The 15836-nt window shown below is 47.5% G+C and overlaps 6 protein-coding genes across 6 annotated transcripts; 3 read left to right on the top strand and 3 right to left on the bottom strand.

Moving 5' to 3' along the window:
* The first annotated feature begins 826 nt into the window (after positions 1–826).
* On the top strand, positions 827–1851 carry B0J16DRAFT_350555 (uncharacterized protein). Its single transcript, XM_046129066.1, has 3 exons — positions 827–967; positions 1024–1337; positions 1392–1851. Exons 1-3 carry the CDS (start codon positions 942–944, stop codon positions 1781–1783), a joined length of 732 nt encoding a protein of 243 aa, XP_045977977.1. The 5' UTR covers positions 827–941; the 3' UTR covers positions 1784–1851.
* B0J16DRAFT_350550 (ATP synthase subunit D) lies at positions 1852–3172 on the bottom strand. The gene is made up of 6 exons (XM_046129065.1): positions 3030–3172; positions 2862–2974; positions 2789–2799; positions 2338–2712; positions 2182–2288; positions 1852–2132 (listed from the first exon to the last, which is right to left on the bottom strand). The coding sequence occupies exons 1-6, from the start codon at positions 3042–3044 to the stop codon at positions 1971–1973; spliced, it is 783 nt and encodes a 260-aa protein (XP_045977976.1). The 5' UTR covers positions 3045–3172; the 3' UTR covers positions 1852–1970.
* Positions 3173–3493: 321 nt separating this feature from the next.
* B0J16DRAFT_194293 (uncharacterized protein) lies at positions 3494–6290 on the top strand. Its single transcript, XM_046122856.1, has 3 exons — positions 3494–3655; positions 3721–3891; positions 3958–6290. The coding sequence occupies exons 1-3, from the start codon at positions 3596–3598 to the stop codon at positions 6193–6195; spliced, it is 2469 nt and encodes an 822-aa protein (XP_045977975.1). The 5' UTR covers positions 3494–3595; the 3' UTR covers positions 6196–6290.
* On the bottom strand, positions 6277–6884 carry B0J16DRAFT_194289 (uncharacterized protein). The gene is made up of 2 exons (XM_046122855.1): positions 6558–6884; positions 6277–6504 (listed from the first exon to the last, which is right to left on the bottom strand). The coding sequence occupies exons 1-2, from the start codon at positions 6685–6687 to the stop codon at positions 6359–6361; spliced, it is 276 nt and encodes a 91-aa protein (XP_045977974.1). The 5' UTR covers positions 6688–6884; the 3' UTR covers positions 6277–6358.
* A 1575-nt stretch (positions 6885–8459) lies between these two features.
* On the top strand, positions 8460–12527 carry B0J16DRAFT_358752 (uncharacterized protein; the record flags this gene model as incomplete). Its single annotated transcript, XM_046129608.1, has 7 exons — positions 8460–9309; positions 9356–9910; positions 9986–10210; positions 10884–11129; positions 11190–11590; positions 11643–12092; positions 12153–12527. The coding sequence occupies 7 exons, from the start codon at positions 8460–8462 to the stop codon at positions 12525–12527; spliced, it is 3102 nt and encodes a 1033-aa protein (XP_045977973.1).
* Positions 12528–12539: 12 nt separating this feature from the next.
* B0J16DRAFT_194226 (SacI homology domain-containing protein) lies at positions 12540–15708 on the bottom strand. Its single transcript, XM_046122854.1, has 3 exons — positions 14645–15708; positions 14491–14591; positions 12540–14433 (listed from the first exon to the last, which is right to left on the bottom strand). The coding sequence occupies exons 1-3, from the start codon at positions 15594–15596 to the stop codon at positions 12553–12555; spliced, it is 2934 nt and encodes a 977-aa protein (XP_045977972.1). The 5' UTR covers positions 15597–15708; the 3' UTR covers positions 12540–12552.
* Positions 15709–15836: the final 128 nt, after the last annotated feature.

The following is a 15836-nucleotide window of genomic DNA, read 5'->3' as shown; positions in this document are numbered from 1 at the left end:
AATTAAGCTTATAATTTAACTTACTTAAGGGGTTAACTTAGAAGTTAAGAAAGCTAGATTTTTAATAATTAAGATAATAACCTATTTATACTTAAAGGTTAGCCTTTATTACTTCCTTAGCTTAGTAAAATAAAGTAACTTTTTTATATTATTTATAAAGTTAGTATTATTTTTACTTATTTCAAGTTTCTTTAGAAGTCCCTTTTTATTAAATATTTAATCCTTTATATTAGTATCTAGCTTATAGGAAAGTTCCTTTAGTACCTTTAGCTTTATCTCTAGGAATATCTTATACTTATCTTTTATTATAATTACTTTATTAAATAAACCTTAGCCTTATTAGCTAGGTTATATAACCTAGCTAAACCCTAGCTTATTAGACCTTTATAAGAAATAATACTTCTTATTACCTATAACCTTATTTTAAACTCTTTAAGCTTTAGTATAATATTATTATTAAACTTACCTAGCCTTTTAACTAAATAGTTATTTTATATAATAGTTTATTATTAGTTAATAATCTATTAATTAATAAGATTATATAATTAATATTTTTCTTACTTTTATATATAATATTATAAATAGTATTTTTAATAATAACTTTAACTAAAGAAATAACCTTTTAACTTACTAATAATATTATAAATTTATAATATTAATAGTATTATTATAAAACTTAAAAAAAAAATTTCCTTAAAAGAATTTTTCTTTTAGCTTAGCTACTAGCTTAGATCTAAGCTAGGTCTATAAGGTTACGTAACCTTAATAGAGGCTTAAGTATAAGCCTAAGCCTATAATACTCCTACTTAATTCTACTACGTTATCTTATCGCAATGCAGTGGTCTGAGCTGAATCTTAATCTATTCCCTAGTTTCCACTTCTACTAATCTTCTGTCTTTACTTTATTTCTTCTCTTTATCTTTTTCTTGCAAACCTGCAACATGTCTTCCGACACTCCCATTTCCACGTGCGTGTCATTGCACACCCGACACCACGTTTGGAAAACTGGCTGACGTTCTGTAGTGTCTATGTCCAAAACCTCGAAGAGCGCGTCAAGCTCGAATCGATGGTAGAAGCCTTGAGAACGATATTCTCCGAGTTTGGTAATGTTGTCGACATCATCGCGAAGAAGAATCTTCGAGCCAAAGGTCAGGCATTTATCGTCTTTGATAATCCTGATAGCGCACGAGATGCTATTGAAGAAATGGACGGGTTTGAACTCTACGACAAGCCCATGAAACTTGCTCTGGCACGATCACGAAGTGATAAGACTGTGGAGCTCATGGGCAGTCAGGAAGAGCTTGAAGGCCATAAGCGCCATCGACAGGCTGAAAAGGGTTTGTGGTCTCCTGCATTCCAATGGTACTATGCCTCTGACTCATGTTTCGCAGACAAACGCAAGGCTGCCGAAGCCGCGGAGGAACAGAGGCAAATCAACAAACGATCGTCTGGCGCTGCGACTGATAGCCGGCCCGCGAAGGCTGCAAAATCCTCTGGTCTCAAATCCACCAGTGCCGCGGCATCGAACAGCGTTCTCGATGAATTCCTCCCACCCAACAAAATCCTATTCGTTCAGAACTTCCCCGAAGAGTACGACATCGAGGCTTTGACCAGCGTATTCGGGCGTTTCGATGGTTTCCGAGAGGTCAGACTGGTTCCTGGTCGTCGTGGCATCGCATTTGTAGAGTACGAAGCGGAACAGGGAGCCATAACTGCGAAGGAGAATACTTCTGGATTGCAATTGGGTGACAAACCTATCAAGGTCACGTATCAGCGGCAGTAGAGCTGGGGGTGTGCCAGTTATAGCACAATGTTCCCCTCGACAGAGTATGGTGGAATTCATAATTGAGGCCTGATAATTTCTTATTTACTATACGCGACTTGCATCGACTGCGCTTCTGAACTGAGTAAACATGCTGACGAAACGTCATATTATGATTTGGTTTGAGCAACCAATGTGTAGGGGCCGTCTAAAAGATAACGTCTTCATCGTCTCCCGCACCAAGAACATCTGTTGGGGTAACATCGTCCTTCTGAGATGTTTGTCCGTTTTGCGCCGCAGCCTCCGCTTCACGACGCGCCTTCATCTCGGCATCCGCCGCAGCTGTATCGCGCTGCTTTTTGTTTGCAACCTGTAGTTGATCAGAGCTGGATCTTATGTAGAGGGTGATCCGATCATACCTTCTTCAATCTGTAAAATTCCTCGCGGTCAAGCTCGTCTAGCTCCGAATTGATGTACTTGATGGTGTTTTCGGTCCTTGGTATAATGACATGTTCGATGGCGTTAACTTCCTGAGCGTTAGTATTCTTAGCTTCGACAAGATGGAGAGAACTGACCGCGCCGGTTAACTACTTTGATAACCTCGTCGAGAATTACGAATGCAGTCTGCAGACTGGCAAGTTCAACAAGTGCTTCTACAGCGCGGGCGTATGTTTCTCTGCATCGTTGAACCTGCTGTCCTCCCTTGCCCAAACCTGTCAGGCCAAAGTCGTTATTGCCCTCAGTGAGATAGCTTTCAAAAGCCGGAAGCAAAACACCGGAGACGTTGTCTTGTTTTGTGCGAACCCTGAAACGGGCAGATTTGGCAGACTCTTGTACTTGATACCCAATATCGCCGCCCACCGCATAGGTAACCTCAGCCAGGGAGAAAGCTGCAATCTGCATTACCCTTCCCATCTTTCTTTTCGCTTCATCTATTCGCCTCGTAATCTCTGTATGAAGAGCCATTAGCACGGCTGAACAGCCTCCGGGTCGCTATCAGGAGGAAGTGGGAATGGGGCTAAGAACCTCGAAATCGTCTGCAATCGCCGTGTCAGTATCGGGCGCGTTGAACGTGCTTTGTTGTGAATTGATCGCTTACTTCGTAAGAGCCTCGCTCTTTCTTTTCAACAGACTATGTCCTGTCTCTGCTCCCTTGAGCTTGGCCTTCATGATACCCAGCGACTGCCGGGTCGGGAAGACAGCCTCGCGATCCTAAGATAGCTCTGAATCAGCATCTCGCATTACAGATGGACTGGGTATGATCTACTGTAGCTCCCGACATCTTGACGGGTGATAGGTGTTGTTCTGTGCTAGGTGTTGATGAGGTGGATGAAGTTGAATGAGCTTCTGTTGCGTCAATGCTTCCCGGGCTCGTCACAAGGCCAAAGGTACGACCTGACTGGTAAGCACCCCGGTGGGTACTGATTTCAAGAGTTGCTGGGCAGCTACGAATAGTATAACGTAAGCCACTAGCCGTTCTATGGGCCCACTTCGGGAAGTGGATCATACATATTCCAACTCCCCTGGCAATCATATCGCAGCTTTGGAAAAATACAAACCATAAGTCGCGTTGCTCTGTCGCAAGTACTGAGTCCAACACGCCGGTCTTTCCTTTTTCGAGTTCCTAGAGGCGCATACGACACGGACTATCTATAGGGCAACCAACCTGTGCTCACGGCCACACCGGGGCTCCCGACAAGAACATTGTGGTTTTGGAGACGACTGGGACACTCTAAACGGGCCTCGATGATGTTCTATTCACGTTGATCTGATCTTGTCGCTGTCTCTGCAGGACTCTCACCTTTTATCTATCCCCCCACCATCGTAATAACCATGGCGCCAATCGTTCCGGCCCTGAGCAGGGCGCGCCGGCAGCCCCAACTGCATCTTGTGGTAAGTGTTCCAAATTAACGCGTGTCCTCAAGGACAGTAGGGGAACTGACAGCTACAACTACTAGTCCAATGAAGATTCTGTCTACGAACAAGATATTCTCCGCGATCCCGGTAGTGTTAAGCCATGGCTAGCATACATCGAGTTCAAAACACGACACGGCACAGCACTCGAGCAGGCATACGTGATGGAGCGGGCCTGCACCCAGTTACCTCGATCGTACAAATTATGGAAATTGGTAGGTCAAAAAGCTTTGCTGTCTTATTTCTCCAAGTTTGAAATGCCAAGTTAACACCCTGAGTAGTATCTCTCGTTTCGAGTTAAGCATGTTGCTAAGTTGAATTCGGGGTCATTCGCCACTGAGTATCGCAAAGTCAATGCTCTCTTTGAAAAGGCTCTCAATCTACTGCACAAAATGCCACGAATATGGGAGATGTACCTCAGATTCTTGGTAAAACAGCCACTCGTTACCATTACCCGACGAATATTCGACCGAGCCTTGCGAGCTCTACCAATAACACAGCACAATCGTATATGGGCCATCTACAGACCTTTTGCGGACTCTGCTGCTGGAGAGACTGCTGTGAAGATTTGGCGGCGCTATATGCAAGTACATCCCGAAGATGCCGAAGATTTCATTGAACTTCTTGTGCAGAATGGCTTATATACTGAAGCTGCGCTGAAGTTCATTGATGTTCTCAACGATACGAGGTTCAATAGCAAGCACGGCAAGGGCCATTATGAACTCTGGAGTGAAATGGTAGACCTCCTTGTTGAACACGCCGCCGATATCGAAACTGGCCACGAAACTGGAATTGACGCCGACCGGATTATTCGAAGTGGCATCACACGATTCGCTGACCAACGAGGGAAACTCTGGTCTGGTCTCGCCACCTATTGGATCCGAAGGGGAAGTTTTGAACGGGCCCGTGATGTGTTCGAGGAGGGCATCACTACAGTCATGACTGTCCGAGATTTTACCCTTATCTTCGAGGCATATACCGAATTCGAAGAGTCTATTATTGGGGCTTTGATGGAAGTCGCATCCGCGCGTGCTGAGAAAGGCATTGATGATGAAAATGCGGACTTCGAATTGGATATCAGAATGATGCGTTTCGAGCAGCTAATGGACAGACGCCCATTTCTCTTGAACGACGTTTTGCTGCGCCAGAATCCAAATAACGTACCTGAATGGGAGAAGCGGGTAGCCCTTTGGGGCGAGAACAAGAAAGAGGTTGCTCAAACATACACAGACGCCATTGCAGCTATTCAGCCAAAACGTGCTGTAGGAGCTTTCCATCAGCTCTGGGCCAATTACGCCAAGTTTTACGAACGTGGAGGCGACTTAAGAAACGCTCGTGTCATCATGGAGAAGGCCATAAAAGTCCCTTTCAAGTCGGTGGCAGAGCTCGCCGACATGTGGATTGAGTGGGCAGAGATGGAGTTGCGGAATGAAAATTTCGATGACGCCGTCCGGATTATGGCTAAAGCAGTTCAAGCACCCAAACGATCTACTGTCGACTACTTTGACGAAACATTGTCGCCGCAACAACGAGTCCACAAAAGCTGGAAACTTTGGAGTTTCTACGTCGACCTTGTCGAAAGCGTATCAACTTTGGAAGAGACCAAGAAGGTATATGAACGAATATTCGAGCTTCGAATTGCTACACCTCAAACAGTCGTCAACTACGCAAACTTGCTTGAGGAGCACAAATACTACGAAGAGTCGTTCAAGATTTATGAACGTGGCTTGGATCTCTTCAGCTATCCTGTCGCTTTCGAGCTTTGGAATCTATATCTCACCAAAGCTGTTGATCGCAAGATTGGCATTGAACGACTCCGAGATCTTTTTGAGCAAGCCGTGGAGGACTGTCCCCCTAAGTTTGCAAAGACTATTTACCTGATGTACGGTAACTTGGAAGAGGAGCGTGGCTTGGCGCGACATGCCATGCGAATTTACGAACGCGCCACAAGGGCTGTCGCAGATGAAGATCGAGCCGACATGTTCAACTTTTATATCACCAAATCCGCTTCCAATTTTGGTCTCACATCAACTCGGCCAATCTATGAGAGAGCCATCGCTGCTCTTCCTGACGTTGAAGCTAGAGACATGTGTCTGAAGTTCGCTGATATGGAGAAGAGGTTGGGCGAAATTGACCGGGCTCGCGCCATCTATGGCCACGCATCGCAGTTCTGCGATCCCAGAACCAGCCCTGGGTTCTGGACGAAGTGGGAACAGTTTGAGGTACAGCATGGCAACGAAGACACTTTCAAGGAAATGCTGCGCATCAAGCGAAGTGTGCAAGCGCAGTACAACACCGATGTCAACTTTATTGCTTCTCAGGCTCTGGCACGCAGCCAACGTCGACCTGAGGGCGCTGAGGATGCCGAGGTAACCGATGCAATGGCAGCCTTGGAACGGCAGTCAAGGGCACCACAAGGATTTGTCGCAGCGAGCACGGGTCCAGTTGGAGGGAATCCAGCGCCAGTCGCTGTTCCATCAAATCCAGATGCCATCGACATCGATGACATTGACGAGTGATTGGTAGCACAGGTGGGATTTCTGGTTTAATTCAATTGTTTCAACTCATGTCTGTAGCTCGTTTACCCATGATGCATTATTCTCTTAGTTCGCTTTCTGTCGCCATCTTACACATCTGAACCGTCAATCTTGCCAAGTTCAATTCTCCTCGAATGTTCAAACTTCATTTACTTCCCCAATTCTTCTCGCTCATCTTGCTCCAGTACTTGTCTTGATAATTTCTCTCAACGTGGCCATCACGGGAACCGGGCGTGGCGTAGATGGACCCCTTGCGTTTCTGGAAACGACTAGGAGGGACTTTTGACGCATCTTGATATTGATCAGCCATGTTGGGTATTTTGTAGATGTCTGATATGACTTACCCCACTCATCACTCATTCTTCGATCCTGAGCAGCATCACTTGCCCTCCGATCCTGAGGAGGGGAACCAACGACTGGGGTTTCATTCAAAGGCTGCGTAGTGCCCTCTCGATTGTTAATAGGCTGTTCCATTGTCTTGGATTAGGATACGATGGTAGTTCAATCAGGCTTTAGAAGGTTGGAAATCGGTAAATGGTAAGAGGTAAAGGGTATCAGGTAGTTGTAAAGCTGTTTGTTGATATGCAGGAAGCTGAGAAAGAAGGAGAGATGAACAAAGGCCGTCCGATGATGGGGGTCTTTATATACTCCCAGGGAAGTATTAATGGGTGATCTACCCCGCAAAGCTTGAATGACTACGGATACCTTAGTAGTTCTATGGGAAGGTGAGATGCGGTACGGTACAGTACCTACAATACAGATTGTACGGCACATCTTGACGCTTGCAGTATCTAGCTGGTTTGTCGTGGGCAGTGCCAATACCACACAAAATGTATGAACGTGGCTTGGATTCTAGATCGCCACGGCCATTGACGTCAGCGTGATGGTCACAATACAAAGAGTCAGCAAAAGGAGGTTGCAGTTATTTGGGCCGGAAGACGACCACAATGACGAGAGAGCGTAGGATCAGCCAGCCTCTAGCCCAGATCAAGAGCAATGATTGGGGAGGAGACGCCAAAGACGATGACTTAGAGGGGAATGGAGGCGGTCGTCATAACGCTACACAGCTAACAGATAAGCTAGACAAAGGTACCGTGACCAGTCTCATTCATTGCCTCAGATAACCATTTGCCAGAGCTTGTAGCTATCAGAGCTTCCCGGCAGCTCATCCGCAGAAGCCAGACGCATTCAATCCGTGGTGGTGTCCCTGCGACGAAAGCAATTGGATATAGCTACAGGCATGCACCATTTGATACCTCAGCGCGGCAAAGAGTTGACAGTCACAGTATGGATGTTATAGAGACTCATCATGCAGCCACAGTGGCAAATCAACAAGTGATGCCTCCTTCAGGAACTGCCTATACTGAACTGCGGTACAAGATGGTATTGAAAATATGCCCATAGACCTCATCATACTATAGCTATGAACCGTCAATTGGTTGTTGGCTATGATGAACCGCCGTAGGCCGAAAGAAGAGAGTGAGTGTGTGAACTTCAGTAATCACATTTACAGTACAGTATTAGACACGGCAATGCTAGACTACCAGTAGCTCTACTTGGGCAGCCCGATCTTGAATGATGGTAATGCTGATGAGATTCGGGTACAATGCAGGACGCTAGCTGATCCAAACCAAACCAAACCAAACCAAACCAAACCAAACCAAACCAAACCAAACCAAACCAAACCAAACCAAACCAAACCAAACCAAACCAAACCAAACCAAACCAAGCCAAGCCAAGTCCAGAGCCTCTCGCTAGCATTGGTTTTACCCCAGCTTTTGCTAAAGACTCAAAAGGATCAACGAGACTTTACAGATCCACGCCCTGACATGTAGCACTTAGTCATACTTTGTCTCCTACCCTGTAGAGCTGAAGATTAGTAGAAACACTAAAAACCGCTTGTAGCACATCATCAAGTAACAAACCGATAGCTCTCTGGTGAATGGACGAAATGTTCTAGCCTAGGTAGGTGGGTACTTACCTGCCTACTTATGTTCCTTTTGATCTGCCCTGGGCGGAGCTTTCTCTTTAAAAACTTAAGGCAAACTTCTTTCCCCTTTGGTTCTGTGCACAGCGGCCCCACCTACTCGATGCCTCCAAACCCAAACACAACGCCTAGCCCAAGGCCAAGGCACCTACTCAAAAACTCATATGAAATTAAATAATTACAATTACATTGCACCAACTTATTCAGCGACCCAGTCCGCCAGCTCATGTTTAAGCGCCTGGGCCGTCCGGGATATGCCATGAAGAGAAACCTTGACCGTTTCCTAAAGGAGCAATATTCACTAGCTTCCAACCAAAATTCGACCCCTACTACACCACCACGTAACAAACGAAGAACGACCATGGTGACAACCACAATCCAACTCACTCCCAAGGAACAGCAGCTTCGCCGTCTTCTTCTTGACGTAGCACAATCTATCGACGACTCTGGGCAGGCTCCAGAGCCTATTGTGCTCCGGTGGGCTGGCGGTTGGGTACGCGATAAGCTTCTCAATATTCAGAGCCATGATATCGACGTGGCAATCAACGCCATGACGGGCGTTCCATTCGCCCAAGCTATGTGCGACTATTGCGAGAAACCTGAAGCCATGTCTAAGCACAACATTGGTCCTGCCGACATTGGCAATTTGCACAATGTTGCTCGCAACCCGGAAAAGTCAAAACACCTTGAGACAGCCATGGTCAAGATGTTTGGGTTGGATCTTGACTTCGTCAACCTTCGAAAAGAGACCTATGCAGAGGATAGCCGCAACCCCCAGATGGAGTTCGGCACAGCAGAAGAAGACGCCCGCCGTCGCGATGCCACTGTGAACGCGCTCTTTTACAACCTTCATGATGATCGTGTTGAAGACCTTACCGGAGGACTTGCTGACATGAATGCCAAAATCATCAGAACGCCCTTGGAACCTTTCCAGACCTTTATGGACGACCCCCTGCGAGTTCTGCGGCTCGTCCGTTTTGCCAGCCGACTTGATTTCACCATTGATCCCGACACCTGCAAGTTCATGGCCGATCCAAGGGTCTTGGAGGCGTTGCGTGTCAAAATCAGCCGAGAGCGGGTTGGCGTAGAGTTGGAGAAGATGTTAAAGGGTTAGTGGCCGGATAGCGATGTTGCGACACACTAACATATAGCTAGGATCACACCCTCGTCAAGCCCTTGAAATTATTGACAGGCTGCACCTCTTCCATGCTATTTTTACCGATCCTGCTCAGGGGAACATGCCCGGTCCAGACATCTCGCAGTGGAGTGTTGTGTACACCTGCCTCGACGAGCTCTTGAAGGACAAGTCCTTGACTTCCGTAGCTGGACGTCTCGTCACTTCTGAAGATGCCTCTTACTATGCATGGAACCTTGCCGCTCTATCTCCCTGGATGACTGCCAAAGAGCCTCAAAATACACGCAAGAAAGCAAACGCTCCTCCGCTGGTGGCTGTTGTTGCTCGCGAAGGCTTCAGGGCCCCGAACAGATTGTCAGATATCATCACTGCGTCCCATCGTCACCGAAAGGAAATTTTGGCACTGAAAGATGCTGTCTGTAGTGGGGCATCATGTATCAATGAGCGTGATCGATTCGGTATGGCTATCCGTAAATGGGATACCCCAGCTGGTACTTGGAGGCTGCAAGTTCTCAATGCTTTGCTGGTTGAAGCCTTCGAAACTCTTCCCACATGGCACCGAGAAGGATCGGAAGGTCAGTACTCGGCACTTGTACTACTCCACAATATTTGGACTGACATATTCCTAGAGCAAAGAAACTTCTTATCAGGCTGGGAGGCCTTCCTCGAGCACTTGGCTAAGCTAGATGTTTACGAAGTCACATCACTCAAGAAGCTACTCGATGGCAAAAGCCTTGTCAAGGCACTTGGAACAAAACCTGGAAAGTGGACTGGTCAGGCTCTCGAAGTGTGTGTTGCGTGGCAGCTCCGTAACCCCGATGCGACAGACCCAACAGGGGCGATAGAGGAGGTGCAGCGACTCAGGATAGAGCTCGGTATACCGTAGAGTAGAATCGAGGTTGCATTTGAAGACAAACTACTCTCATTTAGTCCCAACTGAGACGAGCACTACCTATGATTACTGTGCCCAAGCAGCCTAAGCAGTGGGAAACTTCAGCAAATATGTATACTATACTAGATAGAATAATATTTCGCCTAGTACAGGTGCATCATGACTTTATCCGAGTTAGAGAAAAGAGAACATGAGCTGCAAGATCGTTCTCTCTGAATACCTGCCTAATCAAATGTAGCTATCTGACAAATGGCCAACAACTGGAGGTAGCAATAGAAGCTCAGAGCAATTGAGTCTTCTCTTGATGTCCGCGTGCAGTAACTTTAGGTAATTTGGTAGGTGGGTCCGTAGGACCTACTGCCTAACTGTGTACCTGCTTGCTCAGCGCTGTCGGGTATTTGCATCTCCTTCTCACCCTCTTCTTTCTGGAGAGGAACCCTTCTTCAGCATATTCATATTCATATCCATTCGTGACAATGGATGACATTTCAACTCGCCCCACGCCTGGTGCATTAAATGATCTGCTCAGCCCTCCAAATCTCACGAGGCTTTCTGAGCTCTCAGGTTAGCGTAATGGCCTCTGATTAAGCGTTCAAAACTGATTGTATCCCCCATTTTAGATAAGTCGAAGCATTGTTTTGGAACAAGCGCCGTAGATGCCCTGTCCTCTTTGGCTGCTGCCGGTGATGAGGTGCGGCTTCATGCTCTCAATTATGCACTGCCTAGCTTGCACAAACGTGTTGCGGCTAACCTTCATTGTTGCTCCCAGGAACTCCACGAAGTCACCCTTCTTACGGTTGCTTATATCGCCTCACATGCACAGACTGATCTAGGTAGCTCTCAATTACAAGAGCTCACAAGGTCCCTTGGTAGGAAGGCGGTTGTTATAGAGACAAGCAGAGGTAGGCCATGGCACCATCTCAGGTGGCTACTGCTTTTTGTGCAGGATTAACAATTGCCAGAACACTCCGACCTAATTATAGAGGCAGCAATCGCCGGCATTGTCATTGCTTCTATTATAGACTCACACGCTATTGATGAAGATCTTCTGGTAAAGTTGACGGCTGTTACTGATCCTCAAGACTCATGGACAACCCAGGCTGCTGCATCGGCTGCATCAAGAATCCTGTCTGAGCAGCTTCCAACTCCAAGGTTGACAGAATTTATCACTGTCAAAATACTACAGGGCACTCTGAAACCGTTGTTTATGAAATCTCCATCAGCCAGGATCACGGCTTCAGGAAGACCTTCTCAGTATACCATCGTAGACGATCGATCGCGGGACTTTCAAGCAGCCCAACCGTGGAGAAATCAAGCCCCATGGGTCGAGGCCATGGTACAATGGGCTGTCAACGCATCAACTGTCAGTTGCTTTATCTACAGAAGTCTCCAAGTGCCCACCTGACTCTCCGTAGGCACCACTCATCAGAGAACATTGGCCTCTGTTCATGCCAGTCCTGTTAGCGCTTGTGGAGGACGAGTCGATCGAGGTCAAAGCGAGAGGCCTAAAGACCTTGGCTGCCTTTGTGGAAAGATGCCCGGCTCAAGTGTTGCAGAGCACAGGCATTGGACGCGTCTTCGTAGACGTCACCTTTCCTCTTTTACTCTACCTTCCAAGTGTTACACCGGAGGACCAGTCTATAACCGTCCTTAGCCCAGCATATGACGTGCTCATTAAGCTGGCAGAATATACTGGAAACCCCGCCAGCTCTGAAAGACGAAGAGTCTTTGACAAGATTCTTCGAGATGGAATCTTTGCTGGCCATCATCATGCTTCCCAGTACACACGTATAATGCAGGTTCTCATGCAGAAAACTGCAGTGGTGGTCAATTGCCTGGGTATCTATTCGATTAAACACCTTTCGGTACGTCGCTATGCACTCCAAAAAGGATGTTCATCCAAACTCCTGCTAAATCAGCCGCAGCCACTTTTATCAATGTCATCGTCTATCATGACAGACCCTTTTGCAGTCGCGCATCCTCCAACACTCCGAGCAACAACCCAGCTACTTGGTGCGATCATTGCAAATGCGTGGCCTCGGGTTAGAGAACCTGAGCATATGGACAACGTTATTCGGATCCTATCGTTATGCTGGCTCAATCTATTGGAAGAGCTTAAACATGGTTCATCCCAAGACCAGAGGGAAGATCTTCAGGCTTTATCCCAGGAATTAATGAGCCAAGGCGAAGCTCTGAAAGCCCTCTGGGCTGATGATACATCGAGAAGGCCGACAAAGCTTGATGAAGTCTTGAAGCAAGAACCAAAACTGTCAGGACTTTTCCCCAGTGCCTCTGCCTAAAGGCCAACGCTATCGCTGCCAAAGATTAGTCCAACGGTTGCTGCTTGAAGAAGGATTTCCCACGCAGCCATTTTCTATAGGCTTTGTATCGTTTCTTAGGACCGTCTTCCTCAGTTACTGTCAAAGGATTCTCCCCGACTTTGAGTAGCTCGGCATAGACATCAATCTCTTCTTCAGTGCCTTTCACCATCAGACCCTCGTCTTGCCATTCACCACTCACGTACTCTTGATACTCGGATGCATCCACATCGACAGGCGTATCACTTGAGATTACCAAAGGAAGATTTTGTGGATGTTTGATATACCGCTCATAATCTTCGGATTCTTGCTCAGCAACAGATGGATTCAAGGAATCGTGCACGGCTTTGGTAAAGGTCCATTGAGCGGCTTTGGACTTTTCCAACGCAGTGGGCTTCGCCTTAGGGCTCTCTGCAGGAGTTTGTAGCGGTTGGTTCGCGTCCGAACGCAGAGGCTTGTTGAGAACAGCCTTATCTTGTGTAGGCTGCAGCCAACGTTGAAGGGAGATGCCTTTAGCCTGCGACTGGCTAGAAACTGTATCCGATACCGCAGTTGCACCCGCCGGCACACCCCTTGCTGGATTTGACGCATTTCCATGCGGCAAGGTATCTTTCTTGGCCTTTTTCTTGTCGCTATGATCAACCTCGTTGTCTGTGCGAACTCTGAAAGGGCTCAGGTCATAGCGGCCATCCTGAGTCGATTTTAAGGGGATGTATTTAATAGTCGAGTTCATCTTGTAGGCAAACATTTTGGGGAAGGAAGAGAGTGTGGACGGCCTGTAGTACTCCAGCCAATAATCATCGAAGAACTCGACTGGATGAGCACGAGCAATATCCTTGCTGGGTACGTATGGCGGCACAATTCGCTCTTGCAGGTGAGCTGGGGCGTACCAATTGATGTAGTCATGTTTCATTTTGACGGACCAATCTCGTGGATCGGCGTGATGCAGGTAATAATCAGTGGCCAGATCCCATAGCATCGGCTGGCCTTGAGTGAAGATGTAGTTACCGAGAAATAAGTTGTAAGCCTCCTGGCGCTGACTATCGAGAAAGGAGTTATTGTAGTACCGCTTGAAACTTTCAATCATATCCCGTGAATGGCTGGTCCATTGGTTAATCTTTCGGTATGTTTCCATAGTGTTGACGAGCTGTGAACCACCGTATTGGACGGCAATGGTATCGCCATGATCATGCCACATGTGGGTGAAAAGGTTGACAGCATCAGTGTCATAATCGACCGATGTATCTTCCAGGATACCAAGAGCGTGGAGCTGGTGGCCTAACGCCCTCTTCCCGATAACAAACTGTGCTGCATTGGTACGATCCAAACAATCGATGCAATTCGTTCGGGCCACTCCATTCTGCGCTGTCATGGGACTCGTCAACCCGTCACCATTCTGAAAGAAACCGGTAGTAGCAAGTACTGATTCTGCAATAAGTTCGAGGTTGCCAATAACATCCCCACCACGCACTTTGGAGGCGCGGCTCATATCCCAAGCTTTGTGGATGATTTTCTTGTCTTCTGGCAAGAACTGGTTGAGGTAGTTGATTGCGTGCGTATATTCCTCTAACAGTTTCGATTCGCGTGGTGTTCGCTCCTTTGATTTGATTAAATTGACAACATAAATTGGTGCTCCATATCGTTCAAACAGGTTGTCAAAATGCAGTGCAGCTGCTCCGTAAAAAGGATCAACCAAATTGAGCTCTATCGGGGGTTTTGGTGTGACGCCAGTGCTGTCTTGGGTCCAGTAAAGCGGAATACTGCCTCGGTGTTGAACATAGGAAGTGTATTGCGGGCTGCAATATAGCTCTGGTCCTGGAGCGTGGAATGAAGTCGTAAGAGACTCGGCTACTATCTGTTCGGTCTCAACATCGTTCGCGACATAGCCCTGGGAGTTGTCAGAATACAAATCTCTGGCACCAATCTAGGTGTTCAAACAACATACGAGGTCGTTGGCCCCTCTCTTCAAGAAACGGGCACCAGCAAAGTAGCGAGACCGCCTTGCAATAACCGTGATGTGCGCAGTACGTCCATATATTGAAAGGGCTACTGGATGTTAGGACTTTCCCCTGATATACGCCTAGGTCGCTGCATCTCACCTGCTTGGTCAATATAGCCATGAATGATAGGTCGGCACCAATCGTATGGATCCCGTAAAGCAGCAACAGCGGGCTGTAGTAAGTAGTCATTCCACACGAACATCGAGTTGAAGTTCTCATTGTCCGGCGGCAACATGCCTTTGGCTAAGGCGTCGCGCTCCCGGATGACATTGTGCTGCAGCGTGCGCGTAACATCGTAAGAATAGCTGTAATAGAAGGAGCGGGTCAAGTCAAGGTTGTTCAGGATGCCGAGAAAACGTTGCTCCTCGGTATTACGAGCATCTGGCTTGAACTTTGCCGGCGTAAGGGGAACTAACTCGGTACCTTCAATCTGATATATGTAGTGTCCTCCTACCATGGCGACAGTGCTCTTCTTGGTAATGAGCAGCATGTAGTAAGGTCCCGTGAATTTGATAAACCCAAGCAAGCCCCAAGTGGTGCAACGAAGCTTGATGCCGCCTGTACCCCGGTTCCCGTCATCTATGGTATCGAGCAGTTGATTCATCTCCTTGAGACTGTAAACAATCTTGTCATCTGTGACATTGAGCTCTGCACCCTCGGTGGTGCGATCAATCTTGAGGATGCGGTATCGTTTCTCGCTGACGTCTACACCGACAATATAATATCGACTGGCCGTCTCGTATAGACTGAACTTGTGCATTTGATAGATCAGTCGATCCGGAACGCGATCGTCGAAGCTATCTGGAAGCGCCCTGGTGGATGGATCAGGACTCGTTGTTCGCACGAAGGGTTTCGCTACGGCGGGCTCATCGTCATTGTCGTCTTCTCCGACTGTAGGGCCTCCAGCGGCTTCAGGTGATAATGGGCTCCCAGCGCTGTTGTTTTGCAGTAGGGGAAACACAGGCGCATCGCCGTTCGCGTCGTCGGTAGTGGGTAAGGCGTCTATTTCGGGCCCTGAGCTGAGCGCGTCCGGAACACCGTACTCAGACATTCTAGCAAGCGTGTAGCATGTCCCACAGGATCGGTCGGTGAGCAGCTGCTAAAGGATGCGTTTGCACATACAGGGAGGCGTTCGGTTGGACTTGTCAAGTCAAAGGCTCGATTGTTGTAGGGTTAGAAAGCGAGGCCCCGTAAATATGTACAGAACGCCATGTGCAGCTAAGTACTAAGTAATGAACTTCACAAAAGGTGATTGGGACGTAAACCCCAGGAACCGATGGTTGGAGTGTTA

This window comes from Fusarium flagelliforme (genome assembly GCF_020744385.1).
Source record: "Fusarium flagelliforme strain FIESC 12 MPI-CAGE-AA-0113 chromosome Unknown B0J16scaffold_8, whole genome shotgun sequence".
In the NCBI taxonomy this organism is placed as follows: Eukaryota; Fungi; Ascomycota; class Sordariomycetes; order Hypocreales; family Nectriaceae; genus Fusarium; species Fusarium flagelliforme.
Note: the sequence above shows the minus strand (reverse complement) of the source record. Positions and strands in the feature narration are given on the sequence as shown.